The sequence below is a fragment of the Anguilla anguilla genome, chromosome 5 (assembly GCF_013347855.1).
Source record: "Anguilla anguilla isolate fAngAng1 chromosome 5, fAngAng1.pri, whole genome shotgun sequence".
NCBI lineage: Eukaryota > Metazoa > Chordata > Actinopteri > Anguilliformes > Anguillidae > Anguilla > Anguilla anguilla.
The window spans coordinates 24,814,034-24,839,989 of NC_049205.1; the positions used below are offsets into that span (position 1 = coordinate 24,814,034).

At 39.0% G+C, this 25,956-nt stretch overlaps 1 protein-coding gene across 7 annotated transcripts in view; it reads left to right on the forward strand.

The window, feature by feature from the left end:
* map2k5 (mitogen-activated protein kinase kinase 5) overlaps window positions 1-25,956 on the forward strand; it is a 244,373-nt gene that overhangs the window by 143,454 nt on the left and 74,963 nt on the right. For 3 of the 7 annotated variants that reach the window (XM_035419104.1, XM_035419102.1, XM_035419108.1), the window contains one exon: window positions 2,058-2,090. In XM_035419104.1, coding sequence (XP_035274995.1) covers window positions 2,058-2,090 — 33 coding nt within the window. Of the gene's footprint in view, window positions 1-2,057; window positions 2,091-16,264; window positions 16,454-17,071; window positions 17,926-17,992; window positions 18,034-25,956 lie in introns of those variants that run through there. The other 4 variants (XM_035419106.1, XM_035419105.1, XR_004765388.1 and 1 more) reach the window with 4 other exon arrangements.

The window sequence follows — 25,956 nt, forward strand, 5'->3', positions numbered from 1 at the left end:
AAAACAACTGAGAAAAACAAGACTTGTTCCTCTCTGAGTTGCTGGCGGTGTGTCTTTAGCTTTCTCGCAATGGCTGTGCTTGTTGTGCTGCCTTTGCTATGTTGAACAGGTGGCTGGCAACTTGATTGGGCTTACAGTGGTTTAGTCTTTCATTTGGTGATTCCGCCCCGAGAGATGCTCCTAGCAGAGGCAGATTTGCATACTTTCCTTTTCCTTTTTTGCACAGGAACTACTTGTTGTGAGCGCTCAATCCATTTGTGACTGTTCACACTTCAACTGCGGGACTCACACACTAGAACAGCGGCTTGTATCACGTGTTAATTTGAAAATTCTGTCATTCATGAGCAGTCGGTCTCTTAGCAATCATGTGAAAGACTAAATGGGGCTCAACCAACCGCAGTCTTTCCTACAGTTGGTCAGCAAACACTATGTCAATGGCCAAAGGTGATGCCATTGGATATTTAGACTTTAGAATTACTCCAAGACTGTAAATGGAATAACTACCCTCCTCCTTCCATGACTTTTCCTGAATAATTGGGCTTAATATTTAAATTTAAAATGCTGAAGTATTGAATCAGTAAAAAAGTACAGACAGTTTATGCCATTTTCTTTACAAAAATCCCCGCCGGACAATAGGCATCATGTTTCCCTGTCAGGTGAAAATGTGTTGGTCTCTCCTCTGGCACGCTGTTGAGCTACTGAATGACCGACCCTTTGATTTGAATTACTTGAATTGTTTTGAATTGTTTATCACTTTCATGTGATGAAAGTGATAAAGACTTGGGGGGGGGGGGGGGTGCACAATAACACCTCAAACATATTTCTGAGGTTTTCACTGAAATTGAGACTTTGAATAAATTGAATAGACTACTTGACAACTGCTGAAATGTAACCAATTTGTATGTGGTCCCTGTCTGTTATGACTGATGAAAAAATTACTTTTAAAATACTGTACCTTGCATTTCTTTTAACAATTTTTTTCCATTTTGTGTTTTGTCGTGTTTTCACATTTTAGCGCTTTTCTCAGTGTGCCGGTAATATGCCTTGATGCATTTTTCCCTTTACCTATGTAACAAAACCGCTATAATTTAGAAATACAACTGTTGGAATTGATTCAGTTGTGTCCTTTATTTCAAGAAAATAGTTTTGCGACAGTTTTGTAATATTTATGAAATTAGGTCACTGGGCGCAGAAGTCGATGTAGCAATTTTGGACAGTAATATGAATTAATAAAAACGTAGCCTTTCTGGTGCTAAAAATTTGTGTAAAACCCCACAGAAACTGTTTTTTAAATGTTCTATTTACTCCAAAATTTTAAAGAAAGCAACTGAAATGATCTTAACTAAATTTCATTTGTGGATCTCCATTCACCCTGCACCACACAGGTTCCTTTTGTTTTGCACATGAGCAGTTGGAGGTGTAAATCGAAGTCTATTATCAAAGAAATTGATGAAGAGTGTTGTATCAGGTCATCTATTGCTTGAAGAGATATAGACAATCAGGGATGTAGTGTAGTGCTCATTATCTAATTAAGAAAATGAATATCTTGTTTGCAACCTAGATTGCAAACTCATAACAAGATGAATGTAAAATGTGAAAGTAAACTGTCAAAAATTTTTTTTTAAGTAATTCTATCAGACTATTATTGAGCTTGTTTGAATAAAAATGTCCAAAGGATCACCTTCTTCCTAAAAATGACTAACTAACTTCGTGCTGCTCTGAACCTTTTGGTTCTGCCCACAATGTAATCACAATGGGTTTTCCACACACAAACATAAAACAAAATTGGCATCTGGACTCAATTTCACAAAATGATGGAAGCTCTCCTTATGAGATAAAATGACACTCTTCTGGCCCCTACTGTCAGAAACACACAACTATTTCTCTCTGCCCTGCAGAATCAACAAATGAAACCCTACACCACTGTAGCCTTCCATAATTAATAAGGGAGACCTTAGAAGAATGTGCTGTTTTGCGGTGTTTGTTTTTGTTGTTTTTTTAATTTATTTTTATTAATGTCTTATTGTTGTCTCTCTTTCTCTCTCTGTCTCTTTCAGCCTCTTCAGTTATTGCAGTGTATTGTTGATGAGGTGAGTATCAACCTACTATAGTCCACCTTAATGGAGTGAACTGTGTGAATTTTGTTTTATAGTGAAGTCCAGAGCTTTGCTGTAACTAACTTGGTTGTGCGTGAAAATCCCAGTAGATCAGCAGTTTCTGAAATACTCAAACCAGCCCGTCTGGCACCAACAACCATGCCACGTTCAAAGTCACTTAAATCACCTTTCTTCCCCATTCTGATGCTTGTTTTGAACTTTAGCAGATCGTCTTGAACATGTCTACATGCCTAAATGCATTGAGTTGCTGCCACGTGATTGGCTGATTAGATATTTGCGTTAACAAGCAGTTGAACAGGTGTGCCTAATAAAGTGGCCGGTGAGTGTATATGCTCCCCCTATAAATTATGTAGGCCTATCCAAAAAATCATGTTCATAGTTGTAACAAAAGACAACCATAAGCCAATGCTACCTGAAATTTACATTAAAAAGGTGACCGGATTAAATGTTGCCTTTGAATATTGATTAGGTTAACATATCATAATATAGTCATATAACCATTAGGTTCATGTAAAATTTACTTGGCACAAATTATGTATATATTTCATTGATAAACACTGTTTGATGATTAATGCAATGTCACACAAAAATTTCTATTTTTTGGCTTAATACATGTAATATGTGATTAATGTAATATCAACATAAAACAAAAAATTTTGAAATAAGCATTTGTATTAAACAAGTAATAATTATCTTCCTGTGTTGCCTATTAGTTCACACATAGGCCTACATAATTGAGCAGTCAAATGTAGTCAAATAGTCAAATCTTATAGGCTACTGTTAGAAGTTTTATAATGAGCTTCACCATGTGTTTATATGTCCAGTACTTTTCAACATAAAATGAAAATGCAAAGAAAACCATTTTTTCTTTTCTGGTTTGTATAGGCTACTTTATTTTAAATTACTGATGGTCATATAATGCCATTACCTCTCATGGTCAAGAAGTTACATTTTTACATACGAAAATGTCTTCAAGAAACAACAAAAGAAGAAAGGTCACCAAATTTTAAAGACTATTGAACTTATTTAGGCATGGCATTTCTGTGATTTGTATCGGTGCTGTAGGTGTAAGTGGTAAACTGTGGGTTAAAGTAACTAGTTTTTGCTAATGTATATTATAACTTTGCTGCACTATTTTTACGTTAAGCATGGGTTTAAAAGTTAGGCCTAATTTGACGAAACAGGCAATATTACTTATGTGTATTTATAAGAAAAGCTATACTTTCTCAACAATAACATTACGTTTTGCCTTAGCTTCTGAGTATAAACGACTTGTTTCTCGTGCAGTTTAAGTTGAGGTACAAAATATCCTTGTAACGGTAAAAATGGCTCCTCTTCAATGGTATCCCCCAAAGTACTGAACATGATGTTATACTGCTAGCATTAACAGATGTTTTTTTAGAGAAATCCCTCTGAGAGTTCTGAACATAATGTTATATCCTAACCAAGATGGGCCGTTGAGCGAATGTCGCCGAATGCCGCCCTAAGGACGTTTTAAGAACATCCTGAGAATAACGTCACGTCATAATATACAGAGGACCAAGAAGCCAGATCACCAAATGTCCCCAGAACGTCCCTTGTTAGCCGTATGGCAAGCTCCCGATAATAAATTATATATTTAGCTCAGCGTTTAAACTGATTTTAATTGCTGACTGAGAACGGAGGCCTCCGTAGTTCAACTGGTTTTTGTTAGTGGAAAATCTGTTCAGTTAATTTCAGAAGAGATGACCTAAGCCAAGGTTATTAGGGGTCCAAGCAGCGAAGCTGGTGGAACCCTATTGTATCTGTTAGGATTATTATTCTTATTTTTCTCCGCTAAAAGTGTCTGAGGTTTAGCAATCATAAGTCCTAGAGCAACCAAATTTGGCAGGTGGGTTCCTATGGCCCCCCACTACTCAGGCACTAAAAATTACCTATGTCGGCCAGGGTCATGCATAAAAGGCCATAACTCCCACACCATAAGTTAGATCAACACAAAACGTCATGGGCCTATGCATCTGAACATGCTCTACAACTTTGCCATTGGGATCACCTATGTCCGCCATATTGTTTGCCCGCCATTTTGACTTTTTAGTTGGGGAGTGGAAGCTTTCTCCGCTAAAATGTCTGAGGCTCAGCAACCATAAGTTGTAGAAAACCAAATTTGGTAGGTGGGTTCCTATGGCCCCCCACTACTCAGGCACTACAAATTACCCATGTTGGCCAGATGGTGGCGCTATAACAAAGGGTCATGTTCAAAAGGTCATAACTCCCACACTGTAAGTCAGATCAACACAAAACTTCATTGACCAATGCATCTGAATGTGCTCTACAACTTTGCTATTGGGACCACCTATGTCCGCCATATTGTTTGCCCGCCATTTGGACTTTTTTATTAGGTGGGGTGCGGAAGAGCTGGAGCTCCAAATCTAAGTGTTACGACATCTAGTAAACTTCTTTACGGCAAGCGACATCCATGGCGAGGCAAGTAATCCGACACCGTAGGGTCTAGTTTTTATCAGTGAGGGCAGGGTCTGAACGTCGGGGAAGCAATGGAAGACAGTGCCAGCCAGAGTGCATGCTAGGCTACCAAAAGTTTGTTAGTAAAAGCTTTTTGAGAGGATGAATAATTACTTTTCTTGAGCCTGGATCCATTTGAAGACAGTATCGGGTGAGTTCGTTTAGTCTTTGAATCTGTCATTATGCTGAGAAATAGCTAAACCATTTTATTGATAGTTTTTGAGTTTCTGTGCAAACGCGCGGAAACACGCTGGTATAATAAAACAATGACGGTAATACATATATAGTCCGCTTCGTTCCGTTGCTACCATAACATAACAGACTATCTTGTGTCTACAGCTGCAGTTTCTCGCTGCAATTACTAATATTGAATATAAACAAAAGACGCAATATATGCTGTACTCTGCCAATGTCTAAATAAATAATACGGTACTCTGAGCGTAGGAAGCAGTTAGCATGGATGGCGAGTTGATATTTCATTTTTTGCTTCTAAAAGTTTGTTAGTAAAAGCTTTGAGAGGATGAATCATCGTATTCCGTAGCAACAAGATAAACCTGACATTAGTCCTAAGATATGCCAATACGGCAGTGAAAACGCTGCTCACTGAGTAACGAAATAAACGAGACAACGTTTTAAATAATGATATCATGTCATTCTACAGTCAATATCTGGGACTAACCGTTGGTTTTACGCGTAGAGGTGTCCCTTTTGAGTCTGAGTGGTCATATATTGTTTTGGACAATCCATTTGTGAAATATACGCGCATCTGTGATGCCTGGGTAGGCTACCTTCAAAAATAGCTGTGCGTAACACCACATCTGTTGTTTACAGCATTGTCGCCCTTTTTAGTACAGCCTGGCTTGATTGACAATTCATTTATTCAGTAGGTGAGAGTATAAGCTTTCTAACGATGTATAACATGTCTGATTTTTCTTTTGGAATAGCGTTTTATCGGTCAGCGTAACGGAACATTTTCTTATCATCGCATTCACTTGCGCATCTGGGGCAGCATTAAAAGACGCTGCACCTAACGAAACGTTGTCAACGATTTTCATAATTTCTTGGAGAGTACTATTATTATTGAGGACTTCGGGGCATAGCGAAGCCATATCTTTGCTTATAGACCTATCTGACATCGTTTTCTGACGCAAAACAGAAGCGGATAGGACTTTGTCATTGATTTACTGTCTCTATACTACTGAACACAGATAAAATGTCATATTGCTATGTAAGTATTACTGTTCAAAATATTATGGTTATACGTTATTTTTGAAATTGAGTGTCTTTAAATTGGTTAGTGGTATTATATAATGGGGATATTGTACACTAGTGTTTTTGTGATGCAGCAGTGATGACGAGAGTGTTGGAATATTGCCAAAACGTGGTTGACAGTTGAAAATTGTTTTCATATAGGCTAGTCCCATCCCCATCCGCCATTATGCTGAGATACAGCTAAACCATTTTTATTGATAGTATTTGAGTTTCTCGACAAACGCGCGAGAACACGCTGGTATAATAAATGACGGTCAATATAGCCTATATATATAGTCCGCTTCGTTCCGTTGCTACCATAATATAACAAACGTTCTTGTGTAGCTGCAATTTCTCGCGGCAATTGCTAATATAGAATATAAACAAAAGACGCAATTTATGCTGTAGGCTGCCACTGTCAAAATAAATGATCAGGTAGGCTACTGTGCGCGCAGCTTGCAGGGATGGCAAGTTGATATTTCGTTTAGTTTTTTTTTTTCAATGTCGTATTTATTATTTGAAATATGTATTATTATTCTATCTGTCTCCGAGGCGCTCTGAAGTGTGCATTCTCTGCTAAGCTGAGCAATGGATTGGAATATGTGTCTGATGTAGTGTTGCACAGTATACCAAAACTCCAGCACTTTTTCGGTACTTAAAAAAAAAAGAAAAAAAAAAGAAACGGTTCCGTATTAGAATTTTCTGACGTTCGGTAGTTTTGTGTCAAATATAAAAGCCAGGGAAATGTGTCTTCCACATTACTGATTGAGAGGATGAAAAGTGTAATTTGTCAGAATCTTCACTAGATGGCAGTAGCAACTAAGGTTGCCAAGTGAGGTGACGTTGCGCTTGTGCACTTACTCGTTGATCCAGCGTAAGTTTCGACTCAGTTCACTTCAGTAGTAATGGGTGTTCTAATTTGGAAATATTTTATTATAGGAAGATGCTGTATTGTTATTAAAATATGCTGTTTTTTAGATCTATTTAAATGTGAAAGACCTGTTTAAGGATTATTTAGTTTACAATTGTTTGATTATCGAAATTTATTTAATACATTTTTCTATTGTTTAGTGTTGTAACACTATAGGCCTATGCTTATTAATTTGTTGAACAGGCTTCAACTTAAAGGTTGTTAATAAGCCTCGAAAAATCGAAAATAAGGTCAACCCTTGTGGACATTATGTTTCTGTTCTCTTAAGGTAATTTCAGTTTTGTTAGGTACCGAGTATCGAACCAGTATCATTTAAGTTTCAAGTATCATTTCAGTATCGAGTATCGTAATACTAAACCTGGTATTGGTATCAAAGTCAAAATTTTGGTATTGTGACAACAATAATCTAACGCCTTTTTTAGTTGCGGTGCGGAAGCGCTGCAGCTCTACATACATGCCAGGCCATCTAAGTGTTACGACATGCCATGTAAGTGCTACGACGTAGTAAAGGCCTTTACGGCAAGCGGCCAGGACACATCCATGGCGAAGCAACTAAGCATTCCGACAGCGTCTCTTAGCCCAAAATTGGCCATAAGTCATCAATATTTTATACAATCATCATGAAATTCAGTAGATATGTTGGGTGAAGGCATAAGATCATGAGGAAAAAGCCATTTTAAAATCGCTCCATAGGGGGCACGATGGTGCCAATGCTTGGACCCCTCCCAACGCCGCTTGCAGCTTTAATTTTTTCTTATGTCCTGCATTGCAAATTTCATCAGAAGGGAGCACCATTTACCAAAATATAACAGTAGGCCAGTACATAGCTATACCTCATTATTCCTCGAAAAGTATTTATATTGTGTTATATGTGTGTACACTCCGTAAATGAACATCAAAAATGTGTGCCAAATTTGTCAACACGACTAGCCAGTTATTTCAGCAAAGCTACTGAAATCCGATTGTTTTTTTTTCAGATTTTTATTGTTGTTATTATTATTATTATTGTTGTTAGGGGTCCAAGCAGTGAAACCTTAGCACAACCACACTAATTGCACTGAATGTTATCTAAAAATGAAAATATCGAAATATTTTATTTGCAACACATTAAAGCCACTATAGCTATGTAGATTTTTTTTTTTTTACTGGCTCTGTCTGCGGATGAAAATGAATTCTGTACTGCAATTTCTGTGCCATATATAACCACATACAAATTCTAAACCTAAGTTACAGGCTTTTAAATTGTTGCCTGATAATGTGCAAACTGCCTTGATTTCTAGAGAACAGAAAGCTTTTCATCAATTTGAATTAAAGCAAAAGCTAGCTGACTGTTAACATTGCCACGGTTACTATAACTATAACTTATGGAAACTTACTTGTCGTGCAGTTTCTCCTTTCTACTCTAGCCTTCTTTTTTAAAGAAGTATATTTCTATACCCAGATGTGCCAAAAGCAAAAAGTTTGACGTTTTTATTAGCCTAACTCCAGCTATCTAACCTAATGTTAGCTGTTGACTAACTAAATTAATTACTGTATACTACTATAGAATCAAGATTACTTTTAAAAGCCAAGAAGAAACAATGTGAGTTTATGTTTTACCACTTAAACAATGTCATTTTATGCAGAAAGTGGAAAAAAAGAGGTGCAGTAAAGGTATACTGTAGATGCAATGGAAATTTTATTTAGCCTGCATAAACCAAATTATGCAGAAGTTCAAAAACATAAAAAATTAATATGCTTCCAATCGAGCTGGTACAGGCTCCACCACTGGCTTCATTACAGTCGCTAGCTGGAAGATGTGCTATGATCAATCCTATAGCGGGACTTTTGCCGTTTATTGAAGGTGCAACAGAAATGTTTGGTGCCGTTGACCATAATCAAATGCTTTCATTTTTATTGTTCGACTAACCAAGTACCGTTAAAAAGCTAATTTTATGGGTTAGTGCTATTGGCTTATGCTAGCTATATCATATAAACCTCATACAGGGATCAGTAAAGGCTAACAACACACTAGCACGTACTTCTTGTTAGTTTTATCACCACTGCTGTGAAGTGAAAGGTGGACAAACTACGTTTTCTATGAGAAATGATATGTCTATGCGGCATGCCAGCATGGCTAGTGAAACCGGCTATAATTTTAGCAATGCAGCTACAAGTACTGCTGAAGCCAGTTCATATGAATATTTGACAGACTTTTATGAACAAATTTATATATAGGCTTATTTGAGATTACTTTCGGCTCGCCTCGAAAACAGGTGAGTGTAGCTGATTGCAGTCGGGGGAGGAGTCAAAAAGTCGGACACTTCTTGGTTGACTAGCCTGCTCGTCTAGCAATGGCAGATATTGCGTTGGTGTTTTTTGCTGCCGATGAAGTGGATGCAATAAAAATCCCACTACATCTGACAGTTTTGGCTAATTATAATTTCGAGACCATTGATAATGTTTGGCCAGCTAATTATTCTTTGGTTTACTGGGGGGTATATGAGAACAGCTACAACTACTATAGCACTCACTACATTACATTACAGGCATTTAGCAGACGCTCTTATCCAGAGTGACGTACAACAAGTGCATTAGTTCAAGGTGCAGAGGTGCAAAAGAAACAAACTAGAGTTAAGTAAAGATCGTAGTGCCAGAAGTGACCACATAGATCAGAACTCCAACCCTGTAGAGTAACCTGTTCAGCAAACAAACAAACAATCCTGCCAAGTACAAACTAGCACTGAAATCACATTTGCCTAATCAGAATCAGACAAAAACAATCCTGCCAAATAAGAACTAATGTGACCGTATTAGCCTAACTAGGTACATTGAGCTAAACTATAGGCTAGGGAGGGGTGGGGAGAGGTGCAGCCTGAAGAGATGAGTCTTTAGTCTGCGTTTGAAGGTAGTCAGATTCTCTGCTGTTCTGACCGTCACGGGGAGGTCATTCCACCAGCGAGGGGCCAGGACAGACAGCAGACGGGAGCGGGAAGTACAGACACGAAGAGGGGGAGGTGCCAAGCGTCCAGAGGTGGCAGAACGGAGAGGTCTGGCTGGTGTGTAGGGTCTGATGATCCTCTGGATATATCCTGGTGCTGACCCCTTAGCTGCCTGGTATGCAAGCACCAAGGTCTTAAATTTGATGCGAGCCATAATAGGTAGCCAGTGGAGGTTAGTGAGCAGGGGGGGTGACATGGGAATGTCTGGGGAGGTTGTAGACCACTACAAATTGATGTGAATCAAGTCTTCCATTTATTATTATTATTATTATTATTATTATTATTATTATTATTATTGGATACAGGAGTTTGTGTATCATGAGCTTCTTATAATTACTTTCTCATTATATTTTATTCTGAGGTTTTGATAGTTATTTCGATATAAACTCCATTGCAGAGATGTTTATTAAGACATCATTTTTGAGGAATGTGTAAAGCATTCAATTGTGAACGTCAGTACTCTGATAAAAATAATTTGGTAGTTAACTCTCGCGAGAGTTAACAACGCTCACATTCACGTTCAATTAGTTGCAAAAGGACATGTTCAGTTCACCGTTCACCAGAAGTATGAGCACGTTCAATGAACGCCGGTCTTTTAGCGCATTCATGCACAACACTGCATTAGAGTATTTAAACGGTCATAATTTTTTAACCAACTGTTGTAGAGAGACGGGGCTAATGTCCCTGGATTCCTCTCCTCATGCCCAAAAACAGTGTTGGACCATTGAAAGTGTGTCTGGTTAGATTTTTAGCTATTTTGAATTTTCTGAAATACACTTAAACTACAACTCCTCTGAAGGCAACTGACCGATTTCCATAAAACTTGTGATAATATGGTCAGGGGACACTTCCCTTTAAAAGCTGTATAAAGAAAGTTTCCATGTGAAAAATTCGGGCTGCAGTGTTAAATAAAATTTTTGTTTTCATGCATTAATTATTCAAATTAAATAATTCTTGACTTAGTTTATAGGATTGCAACTGAAATGTACTTCACATCAGTATGAAGAAAACAAAATTTGAACGGTGTCGATCAGTTCAAAAATGTAGAAACTACCACTAATTTTCTGTTTATGCAGGAAAGCTGATTGAATCAAATTGTTTTGAATGGGCTTAGTTGTTATTTTACTGTGTCATGATGTTTTCCTCTTTTTCGGGATTTGTTCTGTTCAAATTCAGTGAAACTTGGGACAGTGGAAGGTAGTTATTTGCAGAAATGCAGGGGTATTTTTGATGCCGATTCATCACTTGGTGGCGCTATAATAGTTGAAATTGCAGTTATTAATCAATCATAACTTCTACACTCTTCAACCTAGAGACATTTTATGTCTTGTTAACGATGCTAATAATTCCAAAAATGGTTTGGCATAAAGTTAAAATTTATATCAACACTCCAGCTCTAAAGTCATAGCTAGATTGAACCACATGGCGGTGCTATTGAGATCAAAATATAAACAGCATTGAGAAAGTCACTTAAAATCACTGTTACATTAGACGGGTCCCTACATTGATGGCATAGTCCACATGTAAAGAGTTTGTGTCCACCTTCAATGACTCTCTGTGCTTGTCAACTGCTCTTATTCAATTCAGTTAAATTTTATTGTAGCACTTTTTACAGAGAACTGTCACAAAGACACTTTACAGAGTAGCAAGGCACGAGACAGAGCAAACACCAGGCCTGAACCCCCAAATAGCAGGTACATAAGGTTATAATAATAATACCTCAGATTTATATAGCGCTTTTCTAAGTACCCAAAGGCACTTTACATGGGGGGGGGGGGGGGGGGGGGGGGGGGGAAAGATAAATAAAACTTTATTAGGTGAAAGAATAAAAGAAATTATGTTTAAAAGGAAAAACAGTAAAAACAATAGGGGGGTGGGGGTTAGCTGGGGAAAGCAAGTCTAAAGAGGTGGGTTTTGAGGGCGGTTTTGCAGGATGGGAGGGTGGGGGCATCTTTGATGTGGTTAGGGAGTGCGTTCCACAGGGAGGGAGCCCTATCACCTCAGGTTTGGTGCTTGGTCCTGAGGGTTTGCAGGAGGTTGGCATCACCGGACCTGAGGGATCGGGAGGGGACGTGATGGTGGAGGAGGTTGGAGAGGTAGGGGGGAGCTAGGTTGTTGAGGGCCTTGTAGTTAAGACGAGTGCATTAACTAAGTCACCTACGAAACAGCTACCTAGTTACAACCCTAAGCTTACAGTCAATTTAGGGATTACAGGGAGGTAGGGAGGGATGGGGAGAGGTGCAGCCTGAAGAGGTGAGTCTTCAGTTGTCGCTTGAAGTGGGTCAGTGTCTCAGCTGTTCTGACCTCCACGGGGAGGTCATTCCACCATCGTGGGGCCAGAACAGACAGGAGACATGTTCAGGAAGTGCAGGTGCGAAGAGGGGGAGGTGCCAGGCGTCCTGAGGTAGCGGAACGGAGGGTTTTTCATCATCCAATTTTATCAAAATCTTCAGAACAGAAAGGAAACATAGCCTGCCATGGGAACATTATTTAGCCTAAATTGTTGACCAGATCTGTTGAACGAAGTGAAAAAAGAGACTGGCTCGCGAGGCTAGCTGACCAGTAATGTTAGGTGTCCATGGAGCTGAAAGTATCACCGGAGGTTTTTGGCAAGGAAAACCAGACGATCCACTTGCTCTGGATCCAGGGAAGAACGTTTTTTGTTGGCAGAGGAACGTTAGCACAGGAAATGAACTTTGCATGCATGAACATGATTCGCCACATGAAATTAAAGCCTGTATATTCATGTTAATTACAAAACGCAGGATCCAAAACTAATGTTCGAATGCTCAAACTTAGGTTCGAACTTAAAAAATAAAATAAAAAATTTCGAATAGTTTTCGAACTTCAAATATTTTTGACAGCCCTACTGGAGACGTGTGATGAAGGACGTGTGATGAAGGTAAAACACTCCCAATGGGAAGAAATCTTGAGAGAGATATTTTAGACTGCTCTACTGACTGAAAGCTTGGAATTCCCACTTGAAAATGATGCAAATGTTTCTTCAAAACAGTTGATTTGTGGTGAAATACATGATTATGTTGTGATTTACAGCAATGCATAATTTACACAATTTGGGTAGATTTGGAGACACTGGGTACACTGCTTACTTTTTGCTTTGTAGATCTTTAGTAGTTCTGCATATCCATCCTTAGATTTTATGCACTAGTGGCCAAAGGAGTTTTTGATGCAGGATATATATAGTTTAACCTGCTATATATATATGCAATCTCTCAGTATTTCATTGCAAACTAAAAAAAGAACAAGTTCATTTTTTGCTTTTTGCTGAGACAATTGCATTTGTGGCGCTTTTTTTCTTCCTAAATCATAAATATAAACTAATCTAAGTTAGTATTTAAAATGGCACAAAGGTACCATTTGCTTCATTTAAGCCATTTCCCAAGTCCCTGTGATGTTCAATCCTGGAGTTACACATTTTTAAATAGTGGCTCAACAATATCTTCGTAAAAGTATGATGAATAATTAGCTAGTGCAAGATTTGGATTTTCAACATTATCTTATAAAGGTAACCCACCTTCAAGTTAAAAATGTACTTGCACCTTTTGAGAGCTTACCGGATATCGACTTTTCCGCAGCGACTACGGCAGATGTCATTACGTCCATCATTGCATTGAAACGTCTTCTAACGTGGTGTGAAGCTGTCAAAATGAACTATTCTTTAATCAGTTGAGAAAAGATCAACAATCAGAGCTCCTTCACTGTGTGGCTACGGCAACAATAATGTCAATAATAATTAGAAGAATAATAATGAAAGTGTCTGAATGTATTGGTAGCCTATAGAGCAAATAAATAACCTTATGTTTTATTTGTTACCTGTTGCTTTAAAAATACTTTTTTTTTTTTTAAACTTTAAAAGTCAGCCATCGGAATCTGAATCGACTAATTTGGCTTTTAAAAATCGGCAAATGGAATCAGCCATAAAAGTTAATTAATGATCGGTGCACCCCCATTTGTACTAGTATTATTCTTATTATCTTTTTCCTTCTACTTCACACTACATTTTTCTTATGCTCATGCACAACATTTTCCAGGCATGTTCGATATGGCTGCCGATTTATTATGCATGACACACATGCAAATGTCATGTACCACCTGCAAAATTGCAACACTTAAAAAACTATTATGCCCATCCCATTTGATGTACATCCGTGATATTCATTTGTGAATATGCAAAAACTGTGGAAGATATATTTGACCACACTTCCTGAAAATCCAGCCACTTTTCAAAGTTAGGAAATATACAAATTTAAAAGGACACATGTAGATCATGTGTGTCACATTTTATGAACCGACCACCCAAAGTGGCGCTACAGCACTTAAAAATTGCAGTATTCAAATCATTACTGCAGATATGCCCTTACTTCCAATAAACACCAAATTTGGTATGGGTGATATTTGGTTAAGGTGTGCTGTCCATGAAAAAGTATACGTTGCTATGATAAATTTTTGCTGAACAACAATAACTTTACTGGTAGAACTTAGTTCAAATGCACAGGCTGAATTATATCTCTGTCAGTCCCCCTCCCTTCTCCCACCTTCCTGCTCTGATGAGAGCTGCAAGCTGGCCATAAATCTCTCCTCCTCTCCCCACCCCCTCCACTCACACAACTGCTGTGTTCAGTTGATCCTTAACATATAGCTATATTCTGTTTTCTACAGTATAACGGCCTTGAAAATGGTTTCACCCTTCAATTAAAAAACTAAATTAGAATTTTTGCGGTAAAATCCCTGCGGGATGGGGCGGGGTCAGATGTTAGAAGTCAGGGGGGCGGTAAGGGAAGAAGGGACATGGATCTCCTATGTCGGACTGGGTGTTTGCTAGCAGCTTGCCATTTTCTTTGCTAGGTTTGACTAGAGGCGATCTTAAGGTTGAAGTTACATCAAATTTGCCTTTTTTCATTTACTGTATATAGTTTAACATGCATGCTGGCTACCATACCTTCAATGTAAAATCATTAAGCAATAGGTGTTACACTTCGAAATTCAGAAGATCAGGTAATCAGGTACACAGTGTGTTTGGGGATGCTTTTATTATAAAGAGGGTGGAAATAAGTGGTAGTGATAAATAGGGATGTATCCGAATCCAAATACAGTATTCGGGAAGGCACGAAAAATGCGATGGAAACAGATGTTTATTCTACCCAAAGTTGCTTGTTATTATTTGGATTCGGGAAAAAAAAAAGTCAGCCCCATGTTGAGTTCTCATAGCCTCTATGCACGGGCGGGGGGGGGGGGGGGGCACAAGTTACACACACCAACAAACTTTGAGCCATTGCGCTGCAAAACGTTTAATAAACAAGTTCTGTGTGTCAGCCATTATGTTTCTTCAAATCGATTCATATCATTGGATGGCCACTAAATAAAAATGCCCATTCTGTTTGCAACATGGGACTTCGATTTCACTAACTAGTCATTTAATTTACTACACATTATTGAAAAGTGATCGCTATATTCTGTAGTCGTCCCCACCAAGGCAGCGCACAGCAGGCAGCGGGCTGAGAGCTGACCGTTCCCGACTATCACTCGAGGAAACTCTCGCATCGAGGAGGAGGTGCGGGAGCTAGCAAGACGCAAGCCTGGTGTGGCAGCTGGATTTCTTTCAAACCCCCGCAACCTATACATCAAAATGAAGCTTAGAACCTGTAGTTTTTAGCTGTATGTGTTAATTTCCTCCATTAAAAATAAAAAAAACCCCAGTCAAAATATTGAAAAAAACTGATGTTTTACCTTGTATTTCAGTCAATATTCATCCGTTTAAGATGTAACATGATGTATGTATCAGTCATAGGTCTTGGCTATAATGAACACGAAATCCATTCATGGTAACAGTTGCCACCAAGGGAAAATATGAGGACATCTGATGGTTTGTATACTATCCAAACTTAGTTCAGTAGGGGAGAAAAATAAATAAATAAAAATAAACAGGCAAAAAAAGTTCATGTAGGCTATTACTGTTATGTAATGTAGTAATTCACGTTTCCCTAGCGAACTGCAGTAACGTTAACACATCAAGAAACGCGAACGCAGCATCATTGGAATTTAAGATTATTCCATTCAACTGAAGGACATGTTTCCACATATCTGTACTGTAATTAGTTTGAATCTTTCGATTCATAAAACATTTTTTTCTGTTTCTGATTGTTCAATGTACCCCAGTTAAGGGGGAAGGGGGGGGGTGGTGGGGTTCAGACAGTTCATAAAACTTAGTTTAGTTAAAAATAAATAAGAGAGAGAGATGAGAAGTACAGTATGAGGATGTGGAAATATATTTCATAATTAATTATATGCCAATATTAAATCAATTTGATGCTTTGAAGGCACAGCAATTGCATTGGCAATTAATGTTAGGTTAAAAAAATACAACATTTGCCTGATTTAACGTGACTTCCGGTATAAACCACACCCACTTCCGGTCTTATATCCGAATACAGATACGGATACAGATAATTTTGTTGGTTGAACAGATGCAGATACAGATAATGACGTCTCTGTACACCCCTACTGTCTGCTGAATCAGAGGTTCCCCACACCAACCAGGCCCGGAATACCTCTTTCTCACCGCTGGAGTCCACCAACGGGTCCTTACATTGCTGCCAGGACATGCACCAGCCAGCTTTTGACCACAACCTCTTGTAGCTGCTTCCACAATCAAGGTATTGGACAGGGTCCTTTCAGACTCAATGTCCCCAAGCTCTTCCGGGATATGGGAATAGCGGTCTCAGAGGTGGGAGTTGAAATCCCTCATGACAGATTATTCTGCCAGGCTTTCCCAGCAGACCCTCACTACATGCTTGGGCCTACCCAGTGTGTCTGGTAGCTTCCTCTGCCATCTGATGCAACTCACCACCAGATAATGATCAGTTGACAGCTCTGCTCCTCTCTTCATCCGAATATCCATCACAAATAGCCACCAGTCTGATGAAACAACCACAAAGTTGATTATCAACCATTAGCCCAAGGTGTTCTGGCACCACGTGCACCCATGAACACATGATGTTCATTATGGACAAACCATGACCAGCACAGAAGTCCAATGACAAAGCACCGCTTGGGTTCATATCAGAGAGGCCGTTCCTCCCAATCACAACCCTCAAAGTTTCCCTGTCATTGCCAATATGAGCATTGAAGTCTCCCAGTAGGACAATGGAGTCAGTAGGTGGGGCCTTTTCCAGCACCCCTCCCATCTTCTCCAAGAAGGCCGAATACTCTGAGCTGCTATTTGGTGCATAAGCATATATAACATTCAAAGTTTTCCTCTCCGCTGCATGCAGTCGCTTTGAGGCGACCTCGTCCACTGCAGTAAACTCCAACTGAGTGGCCACCAGCCCGGGGGCTTGTGAGTATCCCCACTTCCGCCGGCACCTCTCAACCTGGACAACTCCCGAGTAGGAGAGAGACCAGCTCCCATCAAAGAGTTTGGTTCCAGAGCCAACACTGTGGTTAGAGGTGAGGCCAACTATATCTAGTAGGTACCTCACAACCTCACAGACCAGTTCCGACTCCTTCCCCACCAGGTTACATTCCACGTATGAAAATCAGTTTCCGCAGTCTGGACAGATGATGCCTGAAACTACCAGTGCCCCCCTCCCCACCTTAAAATATGACACAATGTAAAAAATTAAAATGTTATACAGTAATACATACATCATCGTATGTACTCTTCTGAGTTCTGACCCACTCCCAAGAAAATTTTCTTTAGTGTGGCTAATCACTGAAATGTTAATAGCTGCCAAACTGTTTGATGTAAATTGATGAAATTTGGCTGCTACATTGGCACACTCATCCTGTGCCAAATGCTAAAATGTTGCCCCAATAAATCATATGTTAGTGCTGTACAGTTCAATATTTCTTTTTAATGCGAAAAATCACTGTTGTCTTTTAGACCTTAAAAACTTGATGCGATGATCAACTTCCTCATCTGGAATATATACCTTTACCTTATATGTTGCTGCCATCTTGGATTGCTGGAAATGCCAGAAATATTGGAAATGCTATTAGCTATTAAAGTCTGCCCCCAGTTTTGGGCTAAACACATGGGTGAGACCTCTGAAGCCTGGCACAGTGACACAGGGTTACCTCCCTTTGGCCATGATTTTGGCATGGAGTGGTGTAATATTGGTTATGTGTGCTTGGACCCTATGCATTGCTGAAGCTGTATTTATTTTTATTGTTATTTTTCTTCCTTAAAACAGTGTGGAGCAAAAACTGTAAATCATAGAGCTATGAAACTTAGCAGGTATGTTGCTTTGCCCTGCTGCACTCTAACACAACTATTTACATTTTGGACTATAACTTCAATAAATTTACCCCATAAATCAAAATAGTTTTTCCCCAGATTCCTTGGCTCATGCCGAACAAAACGAATTTCCTAATTTAATTTGCGCCTGCCAAAATTTCTGCCTACTCTTGCAAAGTAGTCTGGGATAGTTTGACCCATCGTCACCAAATTAGGCTAGAAAGAATCTTTGGAGTCTGACCCTCAATAAATTATCAAACAAATGTTCACTTTTCTAACAAATATGGCTGCTGAATGTCATTAAATGGTTGTGGGCTTGGCCAATTTTATGAAAAAGCTATAACTTATGAATGTAATGTTCAATCCTCACAAAATGTGATATACAACTACAGCAAGCGATTCTGAGGATGTCCACAAGTTTTGGCTTTTCTCTGTCAATAGGTGCTGCTATAAGAACCAATTAACTAAATGTCTGTAGCAGCATTCTTTCTGATTTTCAAATGTGCAACTACTGAGTTAGAGTCCATGTAAAAAGCAGACTTGACATGACTTGACATACTGCCCCTCTGGAGTCCGGTAATGTTTTTATTACTCTTCCCATTATCCAAGAATTGCGCAGGGCAGATTCGTCTACTATCAAGACGACATCTCCTGGTAGGAAGTTCCTTTTTGTTCTGGACCACTTCTGTCATTCCTGAAGGAGTGGCAGGTATTCTCTGGTCCATCTGGTCTAGAACAGATCAGCCATGTACTGGACCTGTTTCCAACGTTGTCGTGCATACTGATCATCTTTGGTGAAGATTCCTGAGGGGATGCTGGGTTGTGTTTTCAGTAGCAACAAATGGTTGGGTGTTAGTGCCTCTAGGTCATTAAGGTCATCCGATGTCTTAGTGATTGGTCTGTTATTGATGATTGCTTCAACTTCACACATGATGGTCTGGAGACCTTCATCATCTAGCGGCTGAAGTTTGAGCACTGAGTTGAGAATCTTCCTTACCGTGCGGATTTGTCTTTCCCACACACCGTCGTGGTGGGAGGCTGCTGGTGTGTTGAATATCCATTTGATTCCTTTATGCATCATGGTGTTATGTATCTATATGCCTGATTCAGCTTTTCAACTTCCTCACGTAGCTCTCTTTCCCGCCAACAAAATTAGTCCCATTGTCTGAGCGCATGAGTGTTACTTGTCCTCTTCTGCATATAAAGGACATAGGGCGTTGATGCAGGAATCAGTGTCCAGACTGTGGGCTATTTCGATATGCACAGCTCTTATGGCGAGGTGAAGAGCACGCCATATCTTTTGACAAGGCGACGCCCACGCTTGACTTCGAACAATCCGAAGTAGTTAACCCCAACATTAGTAAAGGGTGGCTGGTCAGATAACAAGCGCTCCTCTGGCAGGTCTGCCATTTTTTGTTCTCCAGCTTTTGTGTTGAGTCTCCTGCACACTGTGCACCTTCGGGTGATTTTCCTGATAGCTGAATTAGCTTGGGGAATCCAGTATTTTTGACGAAGTTTTGCAAGCATGAAGTTGCGCCCACAATGTCCAATTTCTTGATGGATGTGTTGTAGTATGAGACTGGCGAGATGTGAATCTTTAGAGAGGATTGCTGGATTCTTAGCCTCCTGTGGCATAGCAGCTTTAGTGAGCCTGCCACCGACTCTCAGTATTCTATCCTGCAGAATGGGGTCCAGCTTATAGATTTGACTGTTTTTCTTCACAGGAGTGTCTTTCTGAAGGGCCTTGATTTCATCTGTGTATTCCTGTAGCTGACTGAAGTGTATAAGCTCTACTTCAGCTTTGGCTAAGTCCTCCAGAGAGAGTGGGCTTGACTCCATTGTCGGCTTGTGTTTCTTCAGGTGCTGTTTGACGAGCGTTTTCTGTTTTTCTGGGTTGCTCTCAGCCTGACTAATTGTAGCTTCAAGTTCTTTCCTCTTGTTTTTCAGCTGTATCAGTATTCCTCTGAGTCTGAGAAACCATGCTACTGACTTCCTGAGCCGTAGCCATTCTGAGTAGTGAGTGATAAGCTTGTTCGCTGAGTCAACTTTCTCCTCTGCACTTACTATGTTGACTGTAGCACACTTCTTGACTTCAGGGTCATCTTCTGAAAATGAACTCACTTGATCATGTCGCTTTGGCCAGTCACTTTCTGGTTTCAGCAGGAGGTCTTGAATCTAAGTCTTACTTTGGATGAAGGTCTCAGCTTTTAATCCCCTCGATGCCTGATCAGCTGGATTTAATGTAGAGTTGACATACTGCCACTGTGAAGACTGAGAATATTCCCTTATCACTGTGATTCGGTTGGCTACAAACATTTTGAAGCGAGTGCTTTTATTTGAGATGTACTTCAGTACCATAGTGCTATCCGTCCAAAAGATGGATTCTTGGAGTGGGACTTGAATTTCATGTCTGAGCATCTTGTTTATCTTGATGGCGACAATGGCTGCCGTCAGCTCCAGTCTTGGTATAGTGATGTGCTTCAGCAGTGCTACCCTTGACAGTGCTTCTTGCCCTCGTCGTTAGTCAGGAGAAGGTAGGTAGCTGTGCCGTAGCCATCCTCACTGGCGTTGGTGAAATGGTGCAGCTGTGTCTTCTGTGTGAGTCCAAACCCTTCTGGTTTGATGCATTTGCATACACTAAAGCTTTCAAGTAGCTCCAGGTCTGAAAGCCATACTTCTGAGCATGACCTTCTTTTATCTTCTCATCCCAGCCGTGCTTCTTCTTACACAGGTCTCTTAGGATAAGCTTCATTGGCAGTATGAGCGGTGCCAAAAATCCAAGAGGGTCGTAAGTTGAGCTGACAATGGACAAGATTCCACGTCTTGTGATAGGCTTGTCCTGCACATTCGTCTGGAACTTAAAGCTGTCAGTCTTCGTGTACCATTGGACACCATGGGCTCGCTCCATAGAAAGTGTGTTGTGGCTTAGGTCCAAGTCTTTGACTCCAGTGGCCCTTTCTTCTTCTGGGATAGACAACAAGACACTCCTGCTGTTGCTCACCCACTTAGTCAGATGGAAACCTCCTTTGGAACGTAAAGCTTGGAGGTCGTTTACCAGGTCAACTGCCAGATCCTCTGATGGCACTGATCTTAAGCAGTCGTCCACATAAAAGTTTTTGAGCACTGTCTCAACCACTTCTGGACTTGTTGTCTCTCTTCCATCTTCTGCCGTTCTTCTCAGGGCATAGGAAGCGCAACTGGGTGAAGATGTGGCACCAAAAAGGTGTACAGTCATCCTGTAGTCCTCCATCTCTCCACTCAGATCGCCCTCTGGCCACCACAGGAATCGAAGAAGAGCAGCATCTTCATCCGGCACTCCCACATGATAGAACATGGATTCAATATCCGCCATCAGTGCTATCAGGTCCTCTCTGAATCTTGTTAGGACAGCAATGAGCATCTTGGTGAGGTCTGGCCCTTGAAGTAACTGCCCATTAAGAGAGGTCTGGTATGTAGCAGTGCAATCGAAGACTATGCAGATCTTCTTTTTCTTTGGGTGGTATACTCTGTGGTTAGGAATGTACCACACCTTGCCAGACTCAGCTGCTCCTTGGGCATTTTGACAGCGTAGCCATATATGCAATCTCTCAGTATTTCATTGAAAAGTAAAAAAGTGCAAATTCATTTTTGATTTTTTGTCTAGACAATTGCATTTATGGCACTTTATTTCTTCCCAAATTATGAATATAAACTAATATGCATTAGTATTGTAAATTGTACAGATGTTTTGCTTCATTTAAGCCATTTTTCAAGTCTCTGTGGTGTTCACATCTGGAGTTACAAAGCTTTAAATAGGGTACCCCTATTTAAGTGGGCAAGGATTGGCCAAATTTGGCATGTGCGCTAAGGGGTTAATCAATGCACAAACTGCTTGCAAAAGCTTCAAAACTCTTCAGATTCCTTTTCCAACAAAACTATTGCCTAGCAATTTCCTTTTAAGTGCAAAGACTCTCCAAAAATAGCTTGTTTTCAAACTTCAATGACATAAACCAGTTCCACAAAATGTAGCTCTCTGAATGCTCTTGACTTAATTAGCAAAGCTTTGACTTTGATTTGGCTAGCTTCAGCATCAGATTCGTTTTAGCCTTCTTTATCCTTTTCTTTCAATTTACTGGCAAATTAATTTGATAATTATTTCCAGTTCAGCATCCACAGTACCTTATTTTCTTGCCTTGCTAATGATTTTCACGTGGTCATTCATCCGTGAAACTCCTGCTATTTGTGTCATCTATCCTTGGCGAGTTGCGTGGCATCCATCGTCCTTGATGAGCAGAGTTTTTTGACTAACATGTAGCAGCACTCTTTCTGATTTTCAAATGTGCAACTACTGAGTTAGAGTCCATGTAAAAAGCAATGAGTCTGATGCGAAATAACATTTCTGGAAACCAGTAACTCCATTTCAAAAGGTTTAGTTAACAAGACCAGGTCAAAATCTAATATATGGCTGGACCTAACACACTTCATCCGGCCGACCAATGGTCTAACTTCATCACTCAGTGACTCAGTCACAGACATTCGCGTTTGTAGGGCTGGCCTCGCTGTTGCGGTCCAGCCAAAAAATGCAAAAGTTACAGGTTATTTTTGTCTCGTTTTCTGTCTCATTTTCTGTCTCAGTCAAAAAACTGTGTTGCTCCATGAATGAAGAACTCCGACTGATGCTAAAGACAGTGACATGGTTAAAGGTAATGGAGCATCTAAATTAAAGGGAATGTATTATGCCTACATAAAATACAAAGGAAAAAATATTAAGATCTGAAATAGTCAACAAATATGAATTACTGTAGCAATAACTGAAACTAATATTTCAATGAACAAATATGTACATAATTTCAAAATATAAAATCACAAAATATATCTTCGTATATAAATATATTTTCTCTTATTATGGCTCTTACAATGCCCATAGCTCTTCCACTGTTTTACCAATCAGGTTGAAAGTAAACTCCATCTCTGAACAATTCCACCAGGGCTTGCAAATATCTATAGATATCTTAATATACAGGGCCGCTATCAGCCAACTGGATATCTGCAGCCATTTGATGGGATACAGTGGTCAGTCACCATGAAACATGGTGAGCATGTTGAACACTTGAATTGGTACTGCCATGTAAAATGTGGGATCAGTTGGTCGTTGTGAGTTTAACATAAATGCAGGATTTCAAAGACTGTATCTTTGGCTGTGCTTAGCATGAAATCATGTCATTTACATCAGTAGATCTTGCATCCTTCAGATGAACAACCCTGTCTCCAATATCGGTTTTGAAAAGTCATTTTGAATTTTTGAGTAAACCTACTTTGTCCGATCGTTATAAAGATTTTCCATTTATGTGCAATGGATGTTTCTGAGACAGCAAAGGTAGCACTGTAAGAGAAAGTTTTGTATGGAATGTTGAAGTTGAAGTTTGAATGTTATGTCTATGCTGAATGTTCCAAAAGTACTTGCAAGAAACTAGTAGTATCTTAGAAAATATGAGTGTCATCATCCATTCAGATTTTAGTAGGTATTTGACAGGCTTCCCCATGGATGATGCTCATGAGACTTGGTATGTATGTTCACCTGACTTTGTACTACTCTATAAGTTAGTTGTGGTTAATAGGCCATTATGGGGGGCTATTGCATTATATCAAGTTTTGAATAAGTGTATATCTAGTTGCTTTAAGTTTACGATCATGCATCTGTATCGGTAGGTTCGGCTACAATGAACAGCTGTACCTCAATAATCTACCGCGGCAACCATTTTCAATTTTTAACAGTATCTGGTCCACGGCCAATCAGTAGTTGTTGGATGTGGCCTTTTTGACCAAAGTAGCTCATGGACGCTTTGTCATGGTACTGTTGTGCAATGCAAGTCTCTGTGACTGCATGCTAAATTTGGTGAACTTATGCTTCCTGATGCAGCTATGAAATAGAAATAATATATGACATTGAATAATAATAAAAAATCTAAGAATAATAAAAAAGTCCTATAATTTCTCAAATGTTTTGCTAATGAAGTTAAAACTTAGCATGCTTCATCTTTGTGGATGTATATGCTGCAGTATATGCAAAGATGATATGATATATCAAAAAACATTGCCAACCAACTTGACACAATCACGGGCTTAGCTATGGCAGATCATCTGAAATCTTGGTATGTATGTTGACATTTAAACATGGTAATTCTAACATTTTTGGTAAACTGGCCATAAGGCTACACTGTAGAATTAATTTAGGTTTCAAGCAAGTTGCATGTCTAGCTACATCTTATGTACACTTCCATCAACAGATTCAGCTTCTTTCAATGAACAACTTTGCCTGAAGAACACATCATATCATGTGCAAGATGTATTTCCAGCTGTAGACCTCTTTTGCAATGGAAGTTTTATTATTTTTTATTTATTATTTGGTAGGGACAATGTAAGTTAACATAGTACCACTCATTACAAACAAGTTGATGTAACTGATGTATCGCATACAGAGATTATAGCTATTGCTAGTTTCCAACACCTGTCCCTAGTTAGGCTTTTAATAAGAAAAAAAGAAATACAAAAACATTTAATTATACAACATTATTTAAAGATTATTTAAAAATTTTAATTACTAAATAAACTTACTTAAAAAAAATACTTAAAACTTAATTTTTTTAAAAAAAAATCATGAAGTAATTAAACATGCATACAGCTCTGATTTAGCTTCAGCTAGCCTTTAACATTTTTATTAAAAACCTTAATATCTTGAGTTAATTTTATTTCGGTTGGCAGCATGTTCCACAATTGAGAGCCCTTTATGGAAAAAGCTGACTGCCCAAAGGAGGTCTTACGGCGTGCGATTTTACAATTGCCACTTACTGTGCCCCTGGTGATCCTACTACTATTTTGCCTGCTTATAAACTTGCATAAAATATCTGGTGCTAAGTTTTGTAAACATTTAAAAACCAATTTAATGTACGAAAATTTTAAGAAATTATCAAAACTGAGCAAATTATACTGCTTCAGTATGTGACAGTGATGCCATCTCATGGGTTTATCCATTATTTTAACACATTATTTTATTTGTGTTGAGTGCAAAAATGTGGTTTTACAGTAGCTTATTAATTTCACGACATTTGATTAATGTATTCACTTGAATCACATTTGTTTTTTGTTGCTGAATGCTACAATTAATAAGTAGTAATAGTAGTTGTAACAGGAATTGAATTAATTTTTATTACATTCTATAATCCAAAGGGAAAAGGTGCAAGTAATGAAAAATATAATTAGAAATTGAACGGTGTTTGAATTTAATTTTATACTAGCCTTCTGCACTTACCCATAAATACAAATGGCTGTCACAAAATTTAAAAAAACATGAATACATTTTATTACTTTGTAAGCTACTGAAACTCCTACATCAGCCTGATGACCACAAAATTAGCAGCTATGTCGTCACATATTTCTCTCTTGCATGTGAGTGCAAACAGCATGTGTTTTTACAATAAAAGAGCACAAATAATTTCAGTATATGGATGAAGAAATGATGACTGAAACACAAACACAAATCTGCACAAGTTTTATTTGGTTTTAAAAAAATAATCATTTTCTTAACCCCTTTGCTCAATGCCTAGATTGCTGAACTCAGACATTCATTGCCCCTGCAACCAAACCATGACTTGAAAACAGAAGCTCTGTGCACTAGTTTCATTAGTAAGCGATACACAATAACGATGCTGAATATGAGTTTTACAGTGCCACCATTGTTGTGCTGGTCGTTCATTTAACAAGCACCCCCTCCCTCATCTGCTACTACACCCCCACCCATAATACACAGGACAATAGTGTCTATCTGGGCATTAATAAAAATATTCTTTCACCACTAAAAAATTGTATTCTGTTATAGCAACACTGAATAAAGAAATAAACAAGACAATTTTTTCTAAAATTGTACCATGTCATCTATACCAT